We start from the raw sequence: 15,619 nt of genomic DNA on the forward strand, positions 1-15,619 counted from the left end.
ATCTGTTTTAAGTTTAGGAGCTACCTTTCAGCTGCACTTTCCTTGTAAATGTATTAATTACCAATCCAACAGATATGTTTTCTACGAACCCGATTAATTACAATTTTTTTTGGAGGGCAAAGCTGCTTCAGTAGCCCCAGAGAGGTCCACTGATATCACTACCCAGATTATTATTATTATTTTTTTTTTTCAAGATGGCGCTGGGTTAGGTTGCTGTTGTGGTGCCTCCCGCCATTTTCTCTGTTTGTGTTATTTTTTTTTGTTTCTTTTTATTTAATTTGGTTTTATTTGGTTTTATTATCTACATTTATACTCTTGTAACATTCTTTTCTAATTTTTGTTGATCTTGTTGTTTTAAATTTGGAGCCTGTCTTTTCTTGACGGTTTGACCCGCATCCAACGGTCATGGCGTCCTTCTCCTGTGATCGAGGTTGGAGATTGCAGCGACTGGGGTTTTTGCGGCGGGTCGTTCTCCGCAGCAACAGCAGCAGCCGGGGGACTTCGGTCGCCTGAACCACGGTACCTGTCGCCCAGACCCGAACACAGCGATGAGCCGAGGCTGAACAGACCTGGCGGGATGCTGTCGCATATGACTGACGGGCTCTCCGGCATGAAGGCCATTGTGGTGTCGCCGTCGCCATCGTCCGCTGCCGTTGCCTATCTGCAGGCCACAACCAGGATCGCTCTGAAGCTTACCAGGAGTCACCTGCTGAGCTGCGGCGGCAGGGGCCTGATTGGCGCTTGCCCGGCCCGGAGTATGGGAACGTCTGCCCCGGAGTCTTTTCGTCCATCAGCCCGGCTTTTCTCCAGCGCTTCCTGCCAGTGTCGCACAGTCTGTGCGCTGTGATGAACGCAGCAACAGCAGGGCATGGGTCCCCTGTCAGCCCCAGCTCCAGCGGCGCCAGCACACACTGACAATCAGTACAGGGCGGCTTTTCCACAGAGGAGGAAATCTTGTAGTCACCGTGGGCCTCATCTGGGGCAGTCTCCTTGGAGAAGAAGCCCTTTTTCTGGTAACGTCATCGCTTCTCCTAAACTTACTTGCTCCACTTCATCACTAACGCTGAAACCGTGGATTGAAGACAATGTTTTCTTTTCCTTTTTCTTTCCAGTTTATGAATTATTTTTAATCTTATTTATTGTTTTGCCACTTGCTTTGTTATGTTCTATTTCTATCATTTAAATTTCTCCAGAATTCTATTGTTCAATGGTTCCTCCTTCTGCATCTATTCCTTTCTCTCCTTTCTTCTACCTTCCAAAGTATTTAGATCAATGCAGTCCTGTTAGAATGTTTATTTTTTCCTCTATCTCTACTTTTCACTTCTTTATTACTCTCCAGGTACTTTAGATAGATTGTGAGCCTTCGGGACAGTAAGGGAATTTTTAAGTACCTTTCTTATTTATAATTTTAATGTATATTTTCTGTAAACCGCTTAGAATCTAACGGATTAACGGGGAGGGTCTTTGGGGTGGGCAGACTAGATGGGCCGTGGTCCTTATCTGCCGTCTATTTCTATGTTTCTATATAAGAAATAAATTACATTACATTACATTACATTATTTAGTTGAATACAACCGTTCTGCTCCTTAATTTTGATAATAATGATATGTTTTCTTTTTCTTGGATTGCAACTACCCTTGTAGTGCTTGTTTATCTCTCCTTAAGTTGTGGACTGTTTGCATAAGTACATTTATGTTAAATATATGTATTATTTCCTTATTGGATATTATTACTTTTCCTTAAAGTTTGTTTTTTCTTTTATGTAAATAAAAGATTTTTTAAAAAAGATAGAAATAGGCTTTACAGAGTGTACAATTAGATTCAGGTGCTGCTTCTGTGTATAAAGATGAGAGAGTAAGGACAGTTTACCTGCATGAATATGTGTCTATCTTTGGTCTGAATGATGGATGTATAAGTGTGACTAGGCAGAAAAAGAAAATTCAGCAGAGGAAGCCAGATGGTCCAGAGAAAGAGAGGGGGGGGGGGGAGTGAGGAGGCTTTTATAGGTTGGAATTTTATTCTGCAAAATAGAATCTATTGTGGTTAAGTACCCCTATCTTTCTGTAAACTGTTTGAAACAATGGTAAATAAAGTGTGTGGGGTGTGAAAAACTGGAAGAGAAAAGAGAAACTCTCTCATAGACTGAAGTTTCTGCTATTTCCCAATATCTTTCTGTGACAATGACTCTTAATGGCCACTAACAATCTGTGTCAGAACATGCTGCTTGAGACTATTCTCTTCCTTAAGTACCGTACCTTAGCACATCTGTTGAACTTCAGGGCTGTGCCAAGGTCTTTTGTTACTTTTAAGCACTGATAATTTAGAAGTAATTTAGGGCATTCCCCCCAGGATCAGATCTGCTTGATAAAATCTCCCATAAGCCTTTGCTGACATTGGTTAGGCCAACAGAAAATGCTGACAGCTATCTAACAACTGCCTGAAATTTAGATTGACAGTGTAGTTCAGTGTAGTGCAAACTGTGTGCCGTGGCAGATTCTAGGTAAGCCGCAAGACACCGGCAAGGAAGAGAGGCACTGGTGCCAGCTGACTGTCAACAGGACGTGCGTCTTGCAGCGAGAGGCACATTCTGTAGTCATCAGCTGGCCCTGGCGCCTCCCACTGGTGACTCAAGACGTCGACATGATCATACCACGCATGCACGTGACATCTTTGTGTCTATGTCCGCACATTTCCGGATGCCCTCCAGCTGTGACACAGAGATTAGTGTGCCACGGCTTCCGGAAGTTTGCAAGACACTGGTGTAGTTGGTAATGTTCTTTCTGGGTCCCATTGATGATGTCAACCACATGTGAGAATTTATGCCTGCTGTCCTCAGAGAACACCTACTGCAGGTAGATATCTTTGCTTTCTTTTCCACTTTCCTTTGTTCTCACTCCTTTTTTTTAGTTTGCTATTTTCTGTTTCTTAGCAAAGTCCTTCAGTATATATTCCAATTATATAAACCAAACCATGAAACTATTTTAGTGGACAGTCATTGACTTTTAATATGCAGGTAGTTTATGAAAAATGTAAGTGGAAGAAGGTATAATTCAGGTTCAGGAAGTATGCTCATGTTTAGAGAGAGATTAGGCAAATGATATTGAAGGAGTAAGGTAGAAATTATGATAGACAGAAACTTTAGTTGCCCAAATAGAAGGGCTCCCTCTTGAGGATATTTGGGTATATAACCGAGGCGTAAGTAGCATTTTTTTTTTTTTTTTTTTTAATATATAAATTAGATGGAAATGAAACATCTCAAATTGGTATATGATAATGAATTGAATCACATTGATATTTTCCTTTCAGTTGGATATGAAATACTTGTCACCTCTCCTACTAGCTTATGAAGACAGGATGAGAGAAAAAGATGCAATAGTTCTTGCTGCTGAGGTATGTTAGCAAATAGTAATATGTTTTGCAGAATAACAGACAATGAAAACTATATATATTGGCATGTATATCATTCTATTAAATTTTTAGGGTTTGGCTAGAACATTTCCCAAACCAAAAATAAGGCAAGTTGTATCATACACATTTCAGTAGAAGTGAAGAAGAGTAGTTCATATGATTAAGTAGCTTAAATTGATCATAATAATTAGCAAAAACTGAGAACTTCTTAATCATCCCTCCAGACTAGCACAGATGGATAGGTTTACGCTCCTCTCCTAGCAAGTGGAGACTGAGAGCACATTGAATTCTAACAGTACAAGTGGGCTGTGCAGTCCCTCAAGGAATCTGTCTGTTCTCAGTCTCCAGCAGGTGGAATGGTAAGCCTGTGCAGTCTTGTTCTATTTTTTTTAGGCCTTTCCTTAGGATCTTTTGGAGAGGATAGGCAGGGACTTTTTCTGGCCTGTTATTGTCCGGACCAAACTTGGGACCCACAGTTAAACCATGGGGGTGTCACTCTCGGGCAGCCAAGTTCCTCCCTCCATTCCTTCACCTCCCCAATTTTTATTTAGAGGTGCCTCAGCTGTATGCCTTGCAAGAGGGCAAAGACTACAGCTTGTAGAGCCAGTTAGGTTTGCTCCTTTAAACATTAAAGTTTAATTGAAAAAAAAATCCTGAGACAGAGCCATTGAGTTTTTACTTGTGCCGGTTTGAAGGGAAGTTTCATTCATTAATTTTTCTCCCTTCTAGCTTAACCAGTGGTTGAATTGAGCCTGCCTCAGTGGTTCATAATAAGCGCTTCTTGGCTGAAGAAGTGCTAAGTGTGCTCCTACTGAGGTCTCGATGCAGCTGGCATTTGCTCATTTTGCTTGCAGCCGCACAAAGGGAAACCCTCATCAGGGTCGGCCTCGGGTGCCATCAGAGCTCTGTCATTCACCGAAGGAGAGCAAGCGGTGGTTCATGTGGTCTGAATTCTGCAGAACCTGGCTTAGAAAGTGAATTTTTGAATGAGCCATCTGACTCCATCGCAGTCTCTGGAATACCTGGGCATCTTGTTAAACACGGAGACGGCCAGAAGCAAACAGACGCAAGCTTTCTGCTCAGATGATAAGCTTGCTAGCCAAGCCAGCTCCGGCCTCATGGTACTATCTCCAAGTGCTAGGTTCCATGGCGGCCACAATAGACGTAGCTCCCTGAGCAATAGCTCATATGCGTCCTCTCCAAAATGCATGATCATGCTGGTCCCCTCAGTTGGGCTCTCTGCAAATACCCCTGTCCTGCACGCCGGAAGCCCAGGCCAGTATGGACTGATGGCTCCATCCATCAAGGGGCATAGCTTCCTAGGTAATTGTGACAACAGATGCTAGCCTGTTCAGCTGTTGTCTGATTCAGGAATATTAATCGTCCTCCCAGAGAAAGAGGTTGATCAACAGGCTAGAACTTCAAGCCATTTGACTGGCTTTGTTGAAACTGCAGAAGACTCTGGAAGGACAAGCTGTCTGAGTCTTCTCAGACAATGCTACTACAATAGCCTATGTCAATCGCCCAGGAGGCACCAAGAGTGCCCAGCTGGGTCTGGAAGCTCACTTACTCTTCAAGTGGATGGAGCTTCATCTTCAGGTGTTCTCATTGGTGCATGTAGCGGGAGTAAACAACGTCCAGGCTGATTTCTTCAGCAAACATACTGGATCCAGGTGAATGGACCCTGTCTATGTCAGCCTTTCACAACATTGTTCGTCATTGGGGTTACCTAACGTCCAATTTCATGGCAACAGCACAAAACAAGAAGTTGGACAGATTCTTCAGTGACAAATCTGAGCCTGGAAGTGCTGGTCTAGATGCTCTGGTCCAGCCGTGGTCACATAGCTAGCTGTTGTACGTGTTCCCTCGATGGTTCATGATGATAAGGATCCTCCACAGGATCACAAGCTATCGGAGAAAGGTTATTCTCATGACTCCAGATTGGCAGTGCAGACTATGGTATGCAGATCTAGTTTGTCTTCAGACAGTTCCCAGTCACAGGGTGAGAGTGCAACTAGACCTCTTTGCTCAGAGACCAGTGATCATAGAAGACCTGAATTGCTTTGCTGTTAACAACATGGCTCTTGAGCGCAAGGCATTGGCGTGCAAGGGATATTCAGAAGTAGTCATTGCTACTTTGCTCAGATCTAAAATGCCGACCACAGTTTCTCCCTATGCTAAGGCTTGGAAAACTTTCCAGCACTGGTGCATTGAGGAAAAGGAGGAGCCTTTCTCTGCTCCAGTTTCTGTGGTTAGTCTCCTCCAGGCTAGCCTTGACAAAGGACTCACAATGGCATCCCTTAGAGCCTAAGTAATGGGACTTCTTTGTTTTACGGCTCGAGACTGAAGAACCATACTGGCATCTCATCCAGACATAGCCATCACTGCGTATCAGGCCTCCAGTAAAACCTCCATTCTCTTCTTGAGATCTTAATGTAGTTTTGCAGGGTCTCAGCCAGGCTCCATATGAGCCACTAAAGGAAGCATCTTTGATGGATCTGACACTCAGACCGGTTTTCTAATGGCCATTACCTCAGCAAGAAGGGTCTTAGAGTTACATGCCCTTTCATACAGAGAGCCTTTCTTCATATTTACTGAAACTGGAGTCTCTTTGTGCACCGTTCCATCCTTTTTCCGAAGGTTGTTTTGGCCTTTTTTGTCAATCAGGAAGTCAGATTACCAGCGTTCTAGGCCACAGGTTCCAAGAAAAAGGACCAGATTCTAAAGAAGTTGGACGTTGAAAGAGTGCTCCTCCGATAGCATGAACTCATTGGTGACCTCAAGATATCTGTCCATCTTTACGTGCTTACAAATCCAGCTGGACGCAGTGCATCTGCTTCCAAGGCTACGATTTCCAGATGGCTCTTTAGAGCCATTCATGCTCAGTATGTTCGTGTCCAAACCCGATAGTTGGATGCCAGTCAGACCTTAGGGGTTTTAAGAATAGTCTATTGCTAGATCACTTTGGGGTATTATTTGAGTTCCATTGATGTTTCTATTTGGCTTGATTGTTTCGCTTTTTTGATTGTTCAGTGTTTAACATATTTGTTATACTCTCAAAGCATAACAGAGTTGTTCTTTGGGGAGTTTTCCTGTACCCCTCTTTCACATGTGTTTCAAGAGAGGGCTGTTACCTGCTATGGAACAAGCTGAAGGGGGAAGTCGAACTCTCTGGTGAAGTAGAATTAGATTCCTTCTGCATGGCTTGTGAGCATTGAGATATTACCCGTCCATTTAGAATGACACACCTATCTACTAGAAAAGATATTAGCAAGGTAAGAACCTAATCTCTTTATATCTTTCTTGTCCATGGAAAAAGTGAGGTTACTTATCTGTAATCTTGCTGTTCATGGAGAACCCCTGTTAATCAGCCACACAATCCCTACCACTTCCTCCGTACGTTATCTTAGTGTATTTCAAACTGTGTGCTGCGGCACATTAGTGTGCCTCCTGAGATTTCAGGAGGAGGAGAGGCCCTGGCGGAGGCACCTCCTGTAGGCCATCAGTCAGCGCCAGCTTCTCTCTGGCCCTCTTCCCTGCTGGCACCCCCTACTGGCGACTCAGGTCTTGTCTGGAGGTCCTTTGCGCATGCGTGGACATCAACGCGATGATGTCACACATGGGTGTGATGTCATCACGGCAACGTCCACACACTTCCAGATGCCTCGAGCCATGGCCACTACGTTTAGTGTGCTGCGGCTCGACAAAGTTTGCAGGACACTGTGCTATCCACAGAAGCTACTGTATATAATTTAAAGTTAAATTACCTCACTTTGTGAATTGTTCCGTTAACTCCTTCACAAGTCTACTTTGTACCCCCATCCCAAAAAATGATGAGGAAATGTTTAATGGAGATATCAATAGAATGAACAGAATTCAGCAGTGACTATGGCAGGGATAAACTGTTGGTCAGATGTTCCCCAACTAAATTATATGCAACTCACTCATAGACTGGTGTGGGAGGTAATAAAATAAAAGGAGGAAATATGTTCAAAACAAAGTTGTTATATTAGGATGTTTGATTTTAAGATGAAAAATTTTAAGGAATATTGATAGTTATGTCATTTAGGCCCTATTTTACTAAAGTTCATTAAAGTTTTTCAGCTATCATATTAATGGCAAAACATCCTTGTTAACTGTTCAGCAAATGCCTAGCATCTTCCCATACAGTTTATACAGAGAAGACATTTACCACACTAACTATATATAAGCAGATAATTGAGATGTAGTTAACAAAAACTGCCTCCTGTTATCTGCTGCATTCACAACATGCATTAACTAACTCCTTGTCTATTCCTGTCTCCATATGGCGCTTAAACAGGAAGTAGTGCATGCGTCAAGCACATGCTAATTTTCACGTGAACTGATTAGTGCAATTTAGTAAATAAGGCCCTTAAAACTGACTTTAAATATCCTCTCTTACATTAATTTAAAATACATTTCAACAAAGACCTTGATCAGATTTGTAGCTGTGAGGATTTTCTTTAATTGTATTTCAGGAAGAAATGAAGACTTTTAAAGCCCGAGTTGCAGATGTGGTGAATGAAAATGAGCAATTGCACCAGCAGTTAGAAAGAAATAAGCCTATAACCAGCAAGGAATGGTATTTATTTTTACTAAAACAAAACTCAGTATGAAAATAGGAACTATATAGTTTAAATGTGTTTAACTTTCAGAAATTGGGCTGACCTATATATGGACCCCAAGGAATTGTGTCAAAATTTCCAAAATTATGCACGATTCCCTGGGGCATGCATATTATCCTTGGACAAGCAGGCAGCATATTCTCACATATGGGTGATGTCATCCACGGAGCCCGGCACAGACAGTGCTTAAAATAAACTGTCACTTTAAATGTCTTAAGAAACTTTAAGACTGCCTGCACCACGCACGTGCTAGTGCCTTCCCGTCCAACGTCGGCTCACGGTTTCTCAGTTCTTCATTCTCTGTGGAGTGAAGTTGTGTTGTGGACTCTGTCCAAATCACATTGCCTTCCCAACGTCTTTTTGCCTTTCGGCTCAATTTTATTTCTTTTTCTATTAGTAGTATTAGTGCATTCAGTGTCTGGGCCCGGAGTATTGAATGGACACTTGCATTCGCTATTTTATGCTGCAAAAACACTCTTAAGGCTCAATGTGTTCAGCAGGAAAAGTTATTTGGACCTGCCATAGCCTCCAGCAACAAATCGATGCTGATGGTTCCAGCATCGATGTCTCCATCAAATCGGAAACCAGCTAAGATGATGTCCTCTACTCCACCAACATCATAAGCATAGAGTCCCTCAATGCATGCCAAGAGCCAATGCCATCGTAGATCTCTTTCAGTGCAGACTGTTTTCTATAGGGCATGCTTCCTCATCGTGTTCACCCAACCCTCGACACTTTGCAGCACCGATAGTATCGGCTGTTGAAGCAACAGTACTGGTGCAGTCCTTCCTGGCACAAATGAAGGAGTTCTTTTGGAAGGAGCTTGGTGACCTGTTTAAGCTGCATACAGCACCGGTGTTTACATCAACTCCCTCGGTACTGGCCTATCCTGAGCATGGCACATTGAGGCCAAAAGGTACCTACTCCAGTCCTCCATTGAAGCATTGATGGACATCGATATCACATGGTACCGATGCTTGCTCCTCTAACCTTAAGTGTGCATTGCACGGTACCGATTCCCGTTCCTCTCAAAGCAGATCAAGATCTAGACATTCTCGTCGGCACACTTCATCTTCCTCTTCATCTGACTGGTACTGACATTGTCAAAGAAGCCCTTCTCGATTTTTCACAATAATCATACTTCTCAGGCAAGGAAGCATACTTCTTCTCCTTCATATAGAGAATCTCCTTCAGTTCCAGATGTTGATTCTGATCGTTCTCAATGAGACACTGATTCTGATCTTGAACCCACCTTATCTGCTCCAGAGTCATATGGCATCCCATCAGATCCGTCTCCTCCACCATCTAGGTGTAGATCTCCTCCAGAGGAACTTTCTTTCACCAAATTCATCAGGCAGATGGGAAAAGCTTTGCCTGTTAAGCTGGAGTCAGATATTGAGCCCAGAGCAGAGCTCCTAGAGGCATTTGACTTTGATGAACCTCCTAAAGAGCTCCATAAATTCCCTCTACATAATCTCCTTAAGGAGGCTGTTTTTAAGAACTGGGAGACTCCTTTCGCTCTTCCTATAACTCCGCTCGGAGAGAGCGAGACCAGAAGGCTTTGAGCATGCGCAAATGCTCAAAGACCAGCCCAGCACAGGGAAGAGGGAGGATCTCCCTCGCACCGCCCAGCCCAGCCCAGCCCAGGCGAGGGAGGATCTTCGGGCACTGGCACGTCCTGTGCATTGGTGCTGGTGCCGGTGCCGGTGCCCAATCGGGTAAGCAATGTCTTTGCGGTGCTGGGGGGGTTGTAGGATCGCGGGGGAGGGGGGGTGACGCGAGCGGGGGGGGGGAGGATGCCAGTTCGCAGGGGGGATGCCGGATCGCAATGAAAAAAAAATTGTATAACGCGCTCACACATATAACGCGCATGGTTATGCTCGGTTTGTAAAATCGTGTATAACGCGCGCGTTATATGCATGAAAATACGGTGCTTTATTAAATACTTTGTGATTATTTAATTTTATCTTTAAAGGGAACATCTACAAGCTCAAGCAAAGCTTGTACTGGAAGAAAATCAAGTATTGATGAAACAAGTTGAGATTCAGCAAGCTAAAGCAAAGGACAGCCATAATCGGCACATTCAAGAAGGTGAGATTGCTAGTTTGTGCTGAGAATACTTAAAGCACTTGTATGTAATATAGTAAATGACTGCAAATAGACCTACATGGTCAAACTAGTCTGCCCAACAGTCACATTCATTATCAAGGCAATGTTGAAAACAGCAATCCAGTATATTTCATTTGACTTGCCAAGTTCCACTATAAGATGTTTTTCCCTCCCCATGAGATACGTAAGACCTGTACTCAGACAAAATGAATTTGGTATAAAATATGCATACTTGCCAACGCTCTTGGGTGATTCTCGCCATGTATCTGATTATCTATCTTTAATTCCATTGTCACAGTTGGCTGATTCAGTTTGTGCAGAGTTGGATTATCCTGTTACTGAAAGGGAAATCCTTGCTGCTATCAGGCATTTGAAATCTGGCAAGGTCCCGGGCTTAGATGGTTTTTTGAGACCTTTTTATAAGAAGTTTGCAACCGAGTTGGTGAGTTTTCTTCAGAGTGGCTCGGGGAGTTGTTTGAGGGTACAGCAGTATATCCAACTATGAGGGATGCGGGTATTTCTGTTTTGTTAAAACCTGGAAAGGATCCGGCAGTATGCGGTTCTTACTGCCCTTTTTCTTTACTGAATGTGGATATTTTTTTTTTTGTTTAATATCTTTATTCATTTTCAAAAAATTACAACAAATGTACAACAATCCTTCAGAAAGACCTTAAATCATCACTTGACATTCTTATTTATATTATTCCAAATAAATAATTATATAAAGAAACCCATCCCACCCTCCCAGATACCAATTTATGTTACTTCAAATAAATTCTTATATAAGAAGCTCCCCCCTCCCACCCATATACCAATTAATAACAATTGTCAATTATAATCCTTCAAAATCCCATCCCCTTATCTTATTCAATATTTTGGTGTTTAAGATGTCTGATCATTAGAATAAATCACCAATGGTCCCCAGATCTTTTTAAAGTTATTATAATTACCCTGTTGCAATGCAAATACCCTTTCCATCTTATAAATATGGCACACTGAATTCCACCAAAAAGTATAACTTAATTTAGTATAATCTTTCCAATTCCCTGTAATCTGCTGAATGGCAACCCCTGTTAAAATGTGGATATTAAGATTATTTCAAAGCTCATGGCAGAGAGGTTGACTTAAGTTTATTGCCGAGTTTGGTTCATTCGGATCAATCCGGTTTTGTTTGTAGAAGGGGTGGGAGATAATCGGACGCACCTTGCACTTGGTCTGGGAGGCCCCAGTGCACCTGGGCTGATGTAGTATTGTTAGCCGTTGATGTTGAAAAGGCGTTTGATAGGGTGTGCTGGGCTTTTTTTATTGGCTAAGGTGAGTATTGGTGAAAAAATCTGCACGGGGTTGAAGGTGCTGTATGCCTCTCTGGTGTCCCAGGTCAAAGTCAATTGAATTTATATGGCCCCTTTCCTCATTGAGAGGGTTTTGAGGCAGGGTTGCCCCTTGTTCCCTCTTCTTTTCACTCTGTATATGGAACATTTCATGACTTCAGTGAGAGGCAATCCTGATGTATGGGGACTGGAGATAGGGAAGGGGGGACAGTCATAAGATCATCCTTTTTGCTAATGATGTAGTTCACGCTCTTAGACTTTGGCTGTGTTCCTTCAAGAATTTGAGCTTTTTGGGATAGTCTCGGGATTTAAAATCAATTTGGGAAAATCAAAGATCTTGGGACTGACCACTACAGACCGAGAGGAGGCCTACCTGAGGGGGTCCTTCCCCTTTTGGTGGTCACCTGGTGTTATCCAATATTTAGGGATAAGGTTGACCCAGGATCTGGGGAGACTTTTTATGTAGGTAACAGTCCTACCCTTTTGCAACTTATTTACAGTGATCTGTCCTGCTGGGATGGTCTCTGGCTTTCGTTGTGGGGGAGAATTGCAGTTTTAAAAATGAATATCTCATATCATTTGTTTTTTTTTTCTTTCAGGTCTTACCTAATCAGATATTGAAACAGATTCAATGTGCTTTCTTACATTTTATATGGGGTAGGAAATATCCTAGATTGACGTTAAAGAGTCTTGTCTAATAGGAACAATGGGGAGGGCAGTTCCCAATGTACAGTGGTATTATTGGGCAGCACAATTACGCTTTTTGGTTGACTGGGAGTTTGGGAGAGATAAGCCAGGTGTTCGCTTAGAGCAGGGTTTTTACCCAAGACACTGCTTTCTTACATATTATGGTCCTCTCTGTCTCAAAAGGGCATCGCAATTAGCTTTGTCGATCCTTTTATGAACCATTTAATATGGCTTTGAGGAGTATTTTGTAAGAAGTGGGGTTTGGGTAGGAAGGCCTTCACTTTATCAGGGATTGCAAGCGAGCCTCTCTTTCAGGCAGGTTATGAGCACCCAGTCTTTAAAACATAAGCAGGGAAAAGACTTAATTGGTTTTGACACTTTTTGGGGAGTGAGGCTCGGGTTGACTTTCAATATTTACGAGATTGTTACTCCCTAGGGCAGTGGTAGGCAAACTCATTAGTCAAAAGAGCCTAAGATCAGCAGTACAATGATTAAGATTTCTTTTGAGAGCCAAATTTCTTTTCAAGAACCATGTTTTTAGGAGTTGGTTTAAACTATCTTCTAACATTAAATAAAACCAAATATCATCATCATAATAATCTTATTGGCAAAAATTTTTTTTTACATTAAAATAGAAATATGACACCCACCCACGTATCTTGTATGGTAGAGGGAATAGCCAAAACTGTAGATTTTTGATAGTTAAGCGTAAAGCCCGAGTAAAATTGAAACTCCTCTAAAAAGTGCTGCAGATGATTGATGGAACGTTGTGGCTGAGTCAGAGTAAAAATCAATTCATCTGCGAAGGCCAGTGCCACTATGTCTGGGTCTTTAGAAATGGTTTGTAAAAACGGCTCCAAATAAAGCAGGAAAAGGAGTGGAGATAACGGACATCCTTGTCTTGTACCCCTACCAATTGGAAAAGTGGTCGTTATAATATTGTTGACTAATAGCCGAGCCATCGGGTCCCTATACAAAGTTTTGATGGCCTTTGCAAACCAACCGGCTATACCTAAATAGTCCAACACCTCGAAAAGATAAGTCCAATCCACCTGGTCAAACGCTCGGGACGCATCCAAACTAACTAACAACATAGGAATATCCTGAGATTGGGTATGGGCCATAGTCAAAAGAACCCTACGAACATTCTGTACCGCCTGCCTGCCTTTAACAAAACCCACCTGTTTCGGTCTTATAAGTCCAGGCAGAAGGATAGAAAGTCTATCTGCCAATATCTTTGCTAATATTTTAATGTCTACATTAAGTAGCGAAATAGGGCAGTAAGCGTCAGGAGAAGTGGCATCCTTACCCGGTTTTAAAATAAGCATTATGAGGGCTTCGTTAGTTCTTGCTGGAAAGCTCCCTCCCATTATAACCTGTTCATAATAATCACGGAGAGGGTGACCAATCTGGGAAGACAGCAGTTTGTAAAATTCAGCACTAAAGCCATCAGGTCCAGGGGCAGAATAATTCCTCTGAATCTGGATCACTTTTTGTAATTCTCTAAGTGTAATTGGTGCATTAAGAGTCTCCACTTCTATCTCAGTTAACTTAGGAAGACCAGAATCCTCCAAATAATTTCTCAAGAGTGGTCCCCCACCTCGATCTCTTTGTTCATAAAATTGTTGAAAATAATCTAAGAATATATTGGGTATCTGATCCATTTTGTGACGTATAGTCCCCATAGTATCCTTAAGACCGAAATTAAACAGCTGTCCTCTCTCTCGTTTGGTCAAATAAGCTAATAATTTCCCCGAGCGGTTACCATAGCGGTGGTATTTAAACTTCTTGTAAAATAACATCTTAGTTGTACGCTCATGTATATAAGTGTTAAGTGTTGTCTCTATAGATAGTAAGTTTTCCTTAGTAACTGGGGTTGGATTAGCAGTGTGTGGCGCAGTGGTTGAAGCTACAGCCTCCGCACCCTAGGGTTGTGGGTTCAAATCCCACGCTGCTCCTTGTGACCCTGGGCAAGTCACTTAATCTTCCATAGCCCCAGGTACGTTAGATAAGTTGTGAGCCCACCGGGACAAGATAGAGAAAATGCTTCAGTACTTGATTGTAAAACCGCTTAGATAACCTTGATAGGCGGTATATAAAATCCTAATAAACTTGAAACTTGAGTATATTGATGTTTTGCGACCACCTATTCTCGTTCCAAATGTATAATTCCCTTAAACAACTGACGATTTTGAGCGATAACATAGGCAATACAATCCCTGCGTATGACTACTTTAGCCGTATTCCAAAATAGTTCCGGTTCAGTCAGATGTTGACTATTAAATTCCCCAAAATTTTCCCACTTCTTTAGCACTCTCCAGACCAGTAGAGGTTAACTTTACGAATAGGGTATATATCTAATCATGACCAGCAGGTGGAGACTGAAAACAAAACTTTGGGACAGTATATCCTAGCCAGTGTTCCCGCTAAGCTGCGCTGGGGTGCGCTGGCGCACAAAATATTACCTCGCAGCGCACAAGTTTCTCGTCACAGCGCACACAGTGTAGAGCACAGTTCTTCAACCGCCGGTCCGCAAACAAAATCTTGCCGGTCCGCGAAGGATTCGGTCCCCGCCGCAACGAAAGGCCGGCGTCAGCTGACTTGCAACTTCCTGTTGTAGTCGCTGTGCCGGGACTCCTGCCTTCGCCGGGACTCCTGCCTTCCACCGCGTTTGCCTCCTGCCTTGTCTCCGCACCTCCAGACCAGCAGCGGCAGCTGTGTATGCTTTTAACTTCGGCACAGAGCTGCCCCTAATCAATAGTTTAGCGCGGTTTCATAAGGCAGCCTCGGGGCCTTTGCTAGGCCGGCCCACATCGCATCATCGAAGCGGGCCAGCTATCAAAGGCCCCGAGGCTGCCTCATGAAACCGCGCTAAACTATTGATTAGGGGCAGCTCTGTGCCGAAGTTAAAAGCATACAGAGCTGCCGCTGCTGGTCTGAACTCTTGGGCCGCTGAAGGAGGGCAAAAAGCAGCTGTCCTGGAGGTTTCCCTTCCTCTCGCCTTTACAGGTTCCTTTTTTCCACCTTTTTTTTTTTCCTTCAAACGGCAACGGGCCCCAGCATCGACATCAATCAAGTAAGTTCCACTGTCAATCAAGCGGTTCTGCTCGGCCAAAGCTTCCCCTGTGACATGAGCCACCCTCAGGGGAAAGAAAGTGACCCACAAAGGTGAGGGGAAGGGGGGCAGATGATGGAAGTTGGGGGGGGGGGGGGAGAGAGAGAGAGAGAGAGAAGGGGCAGATGATGGAATGGAGGAGATGAGAGAGAGAGAGAAGGGGACAGATGATGGAAGTGAGAAGAAGGGAGAGAGAGCAGAAGGCAGATGGATGTCAGTTGAGAAGGGAGAGCAGATGCTGAATGGAAGTGGGGAAAGAACACATACTGGATGGAAGGAGGAGATAAATAAAGGGGGAAGAAAATAGTAAGATATTGGAGGG

At 43.2% G+C, this 15,619-nt stretch overlaps 1 protein-coding gene across 3 annotated transcripts in view; it reads left to right on the plus strand.

Moving 5' to 3' along the window:
• Positions 1–15,619, plus strand: part of CEP89 (centrosomal protein 89) — a 182,446-nt gene that overhangs the window by 106,668 nt on the left and 60,159 nt on the right. For all 3 annotated transcript variants that reach the window (XM_033942233.1, XM_033942232.1, XM_033942235.1), the window contains exons 10-12: positions 3,308–3,391; positions 7,909–8,012; positions 10,031–10,146. In XM_033942233.1, coding sequence (XP_033798124.1) covers positions 3,308–3,391; positions 7,909–8,012; positions 10,031–10,146 — 304 coding nt within the window. The remainder of the gene's footprint in view (positions 1–3,307; positions 3,392–7,908; positions 8,013–10,030; positions 10,147–15,619) is intronic.

Source organism: Geotrypetes seraphini, chromosome 4, assembly GCF_902459505.1.
Source record: "Geotrypetes seraphini chromosome 4, aGeoSer1.1, whole genome shotgun sequence".
NCBI classification, from domain to species: Eukaryota; Metazoa; Chordata; class Amphibia; order Gymnophiona; family Dermophiidae; genus Geotrypetes; species Geotrypetes seraphini.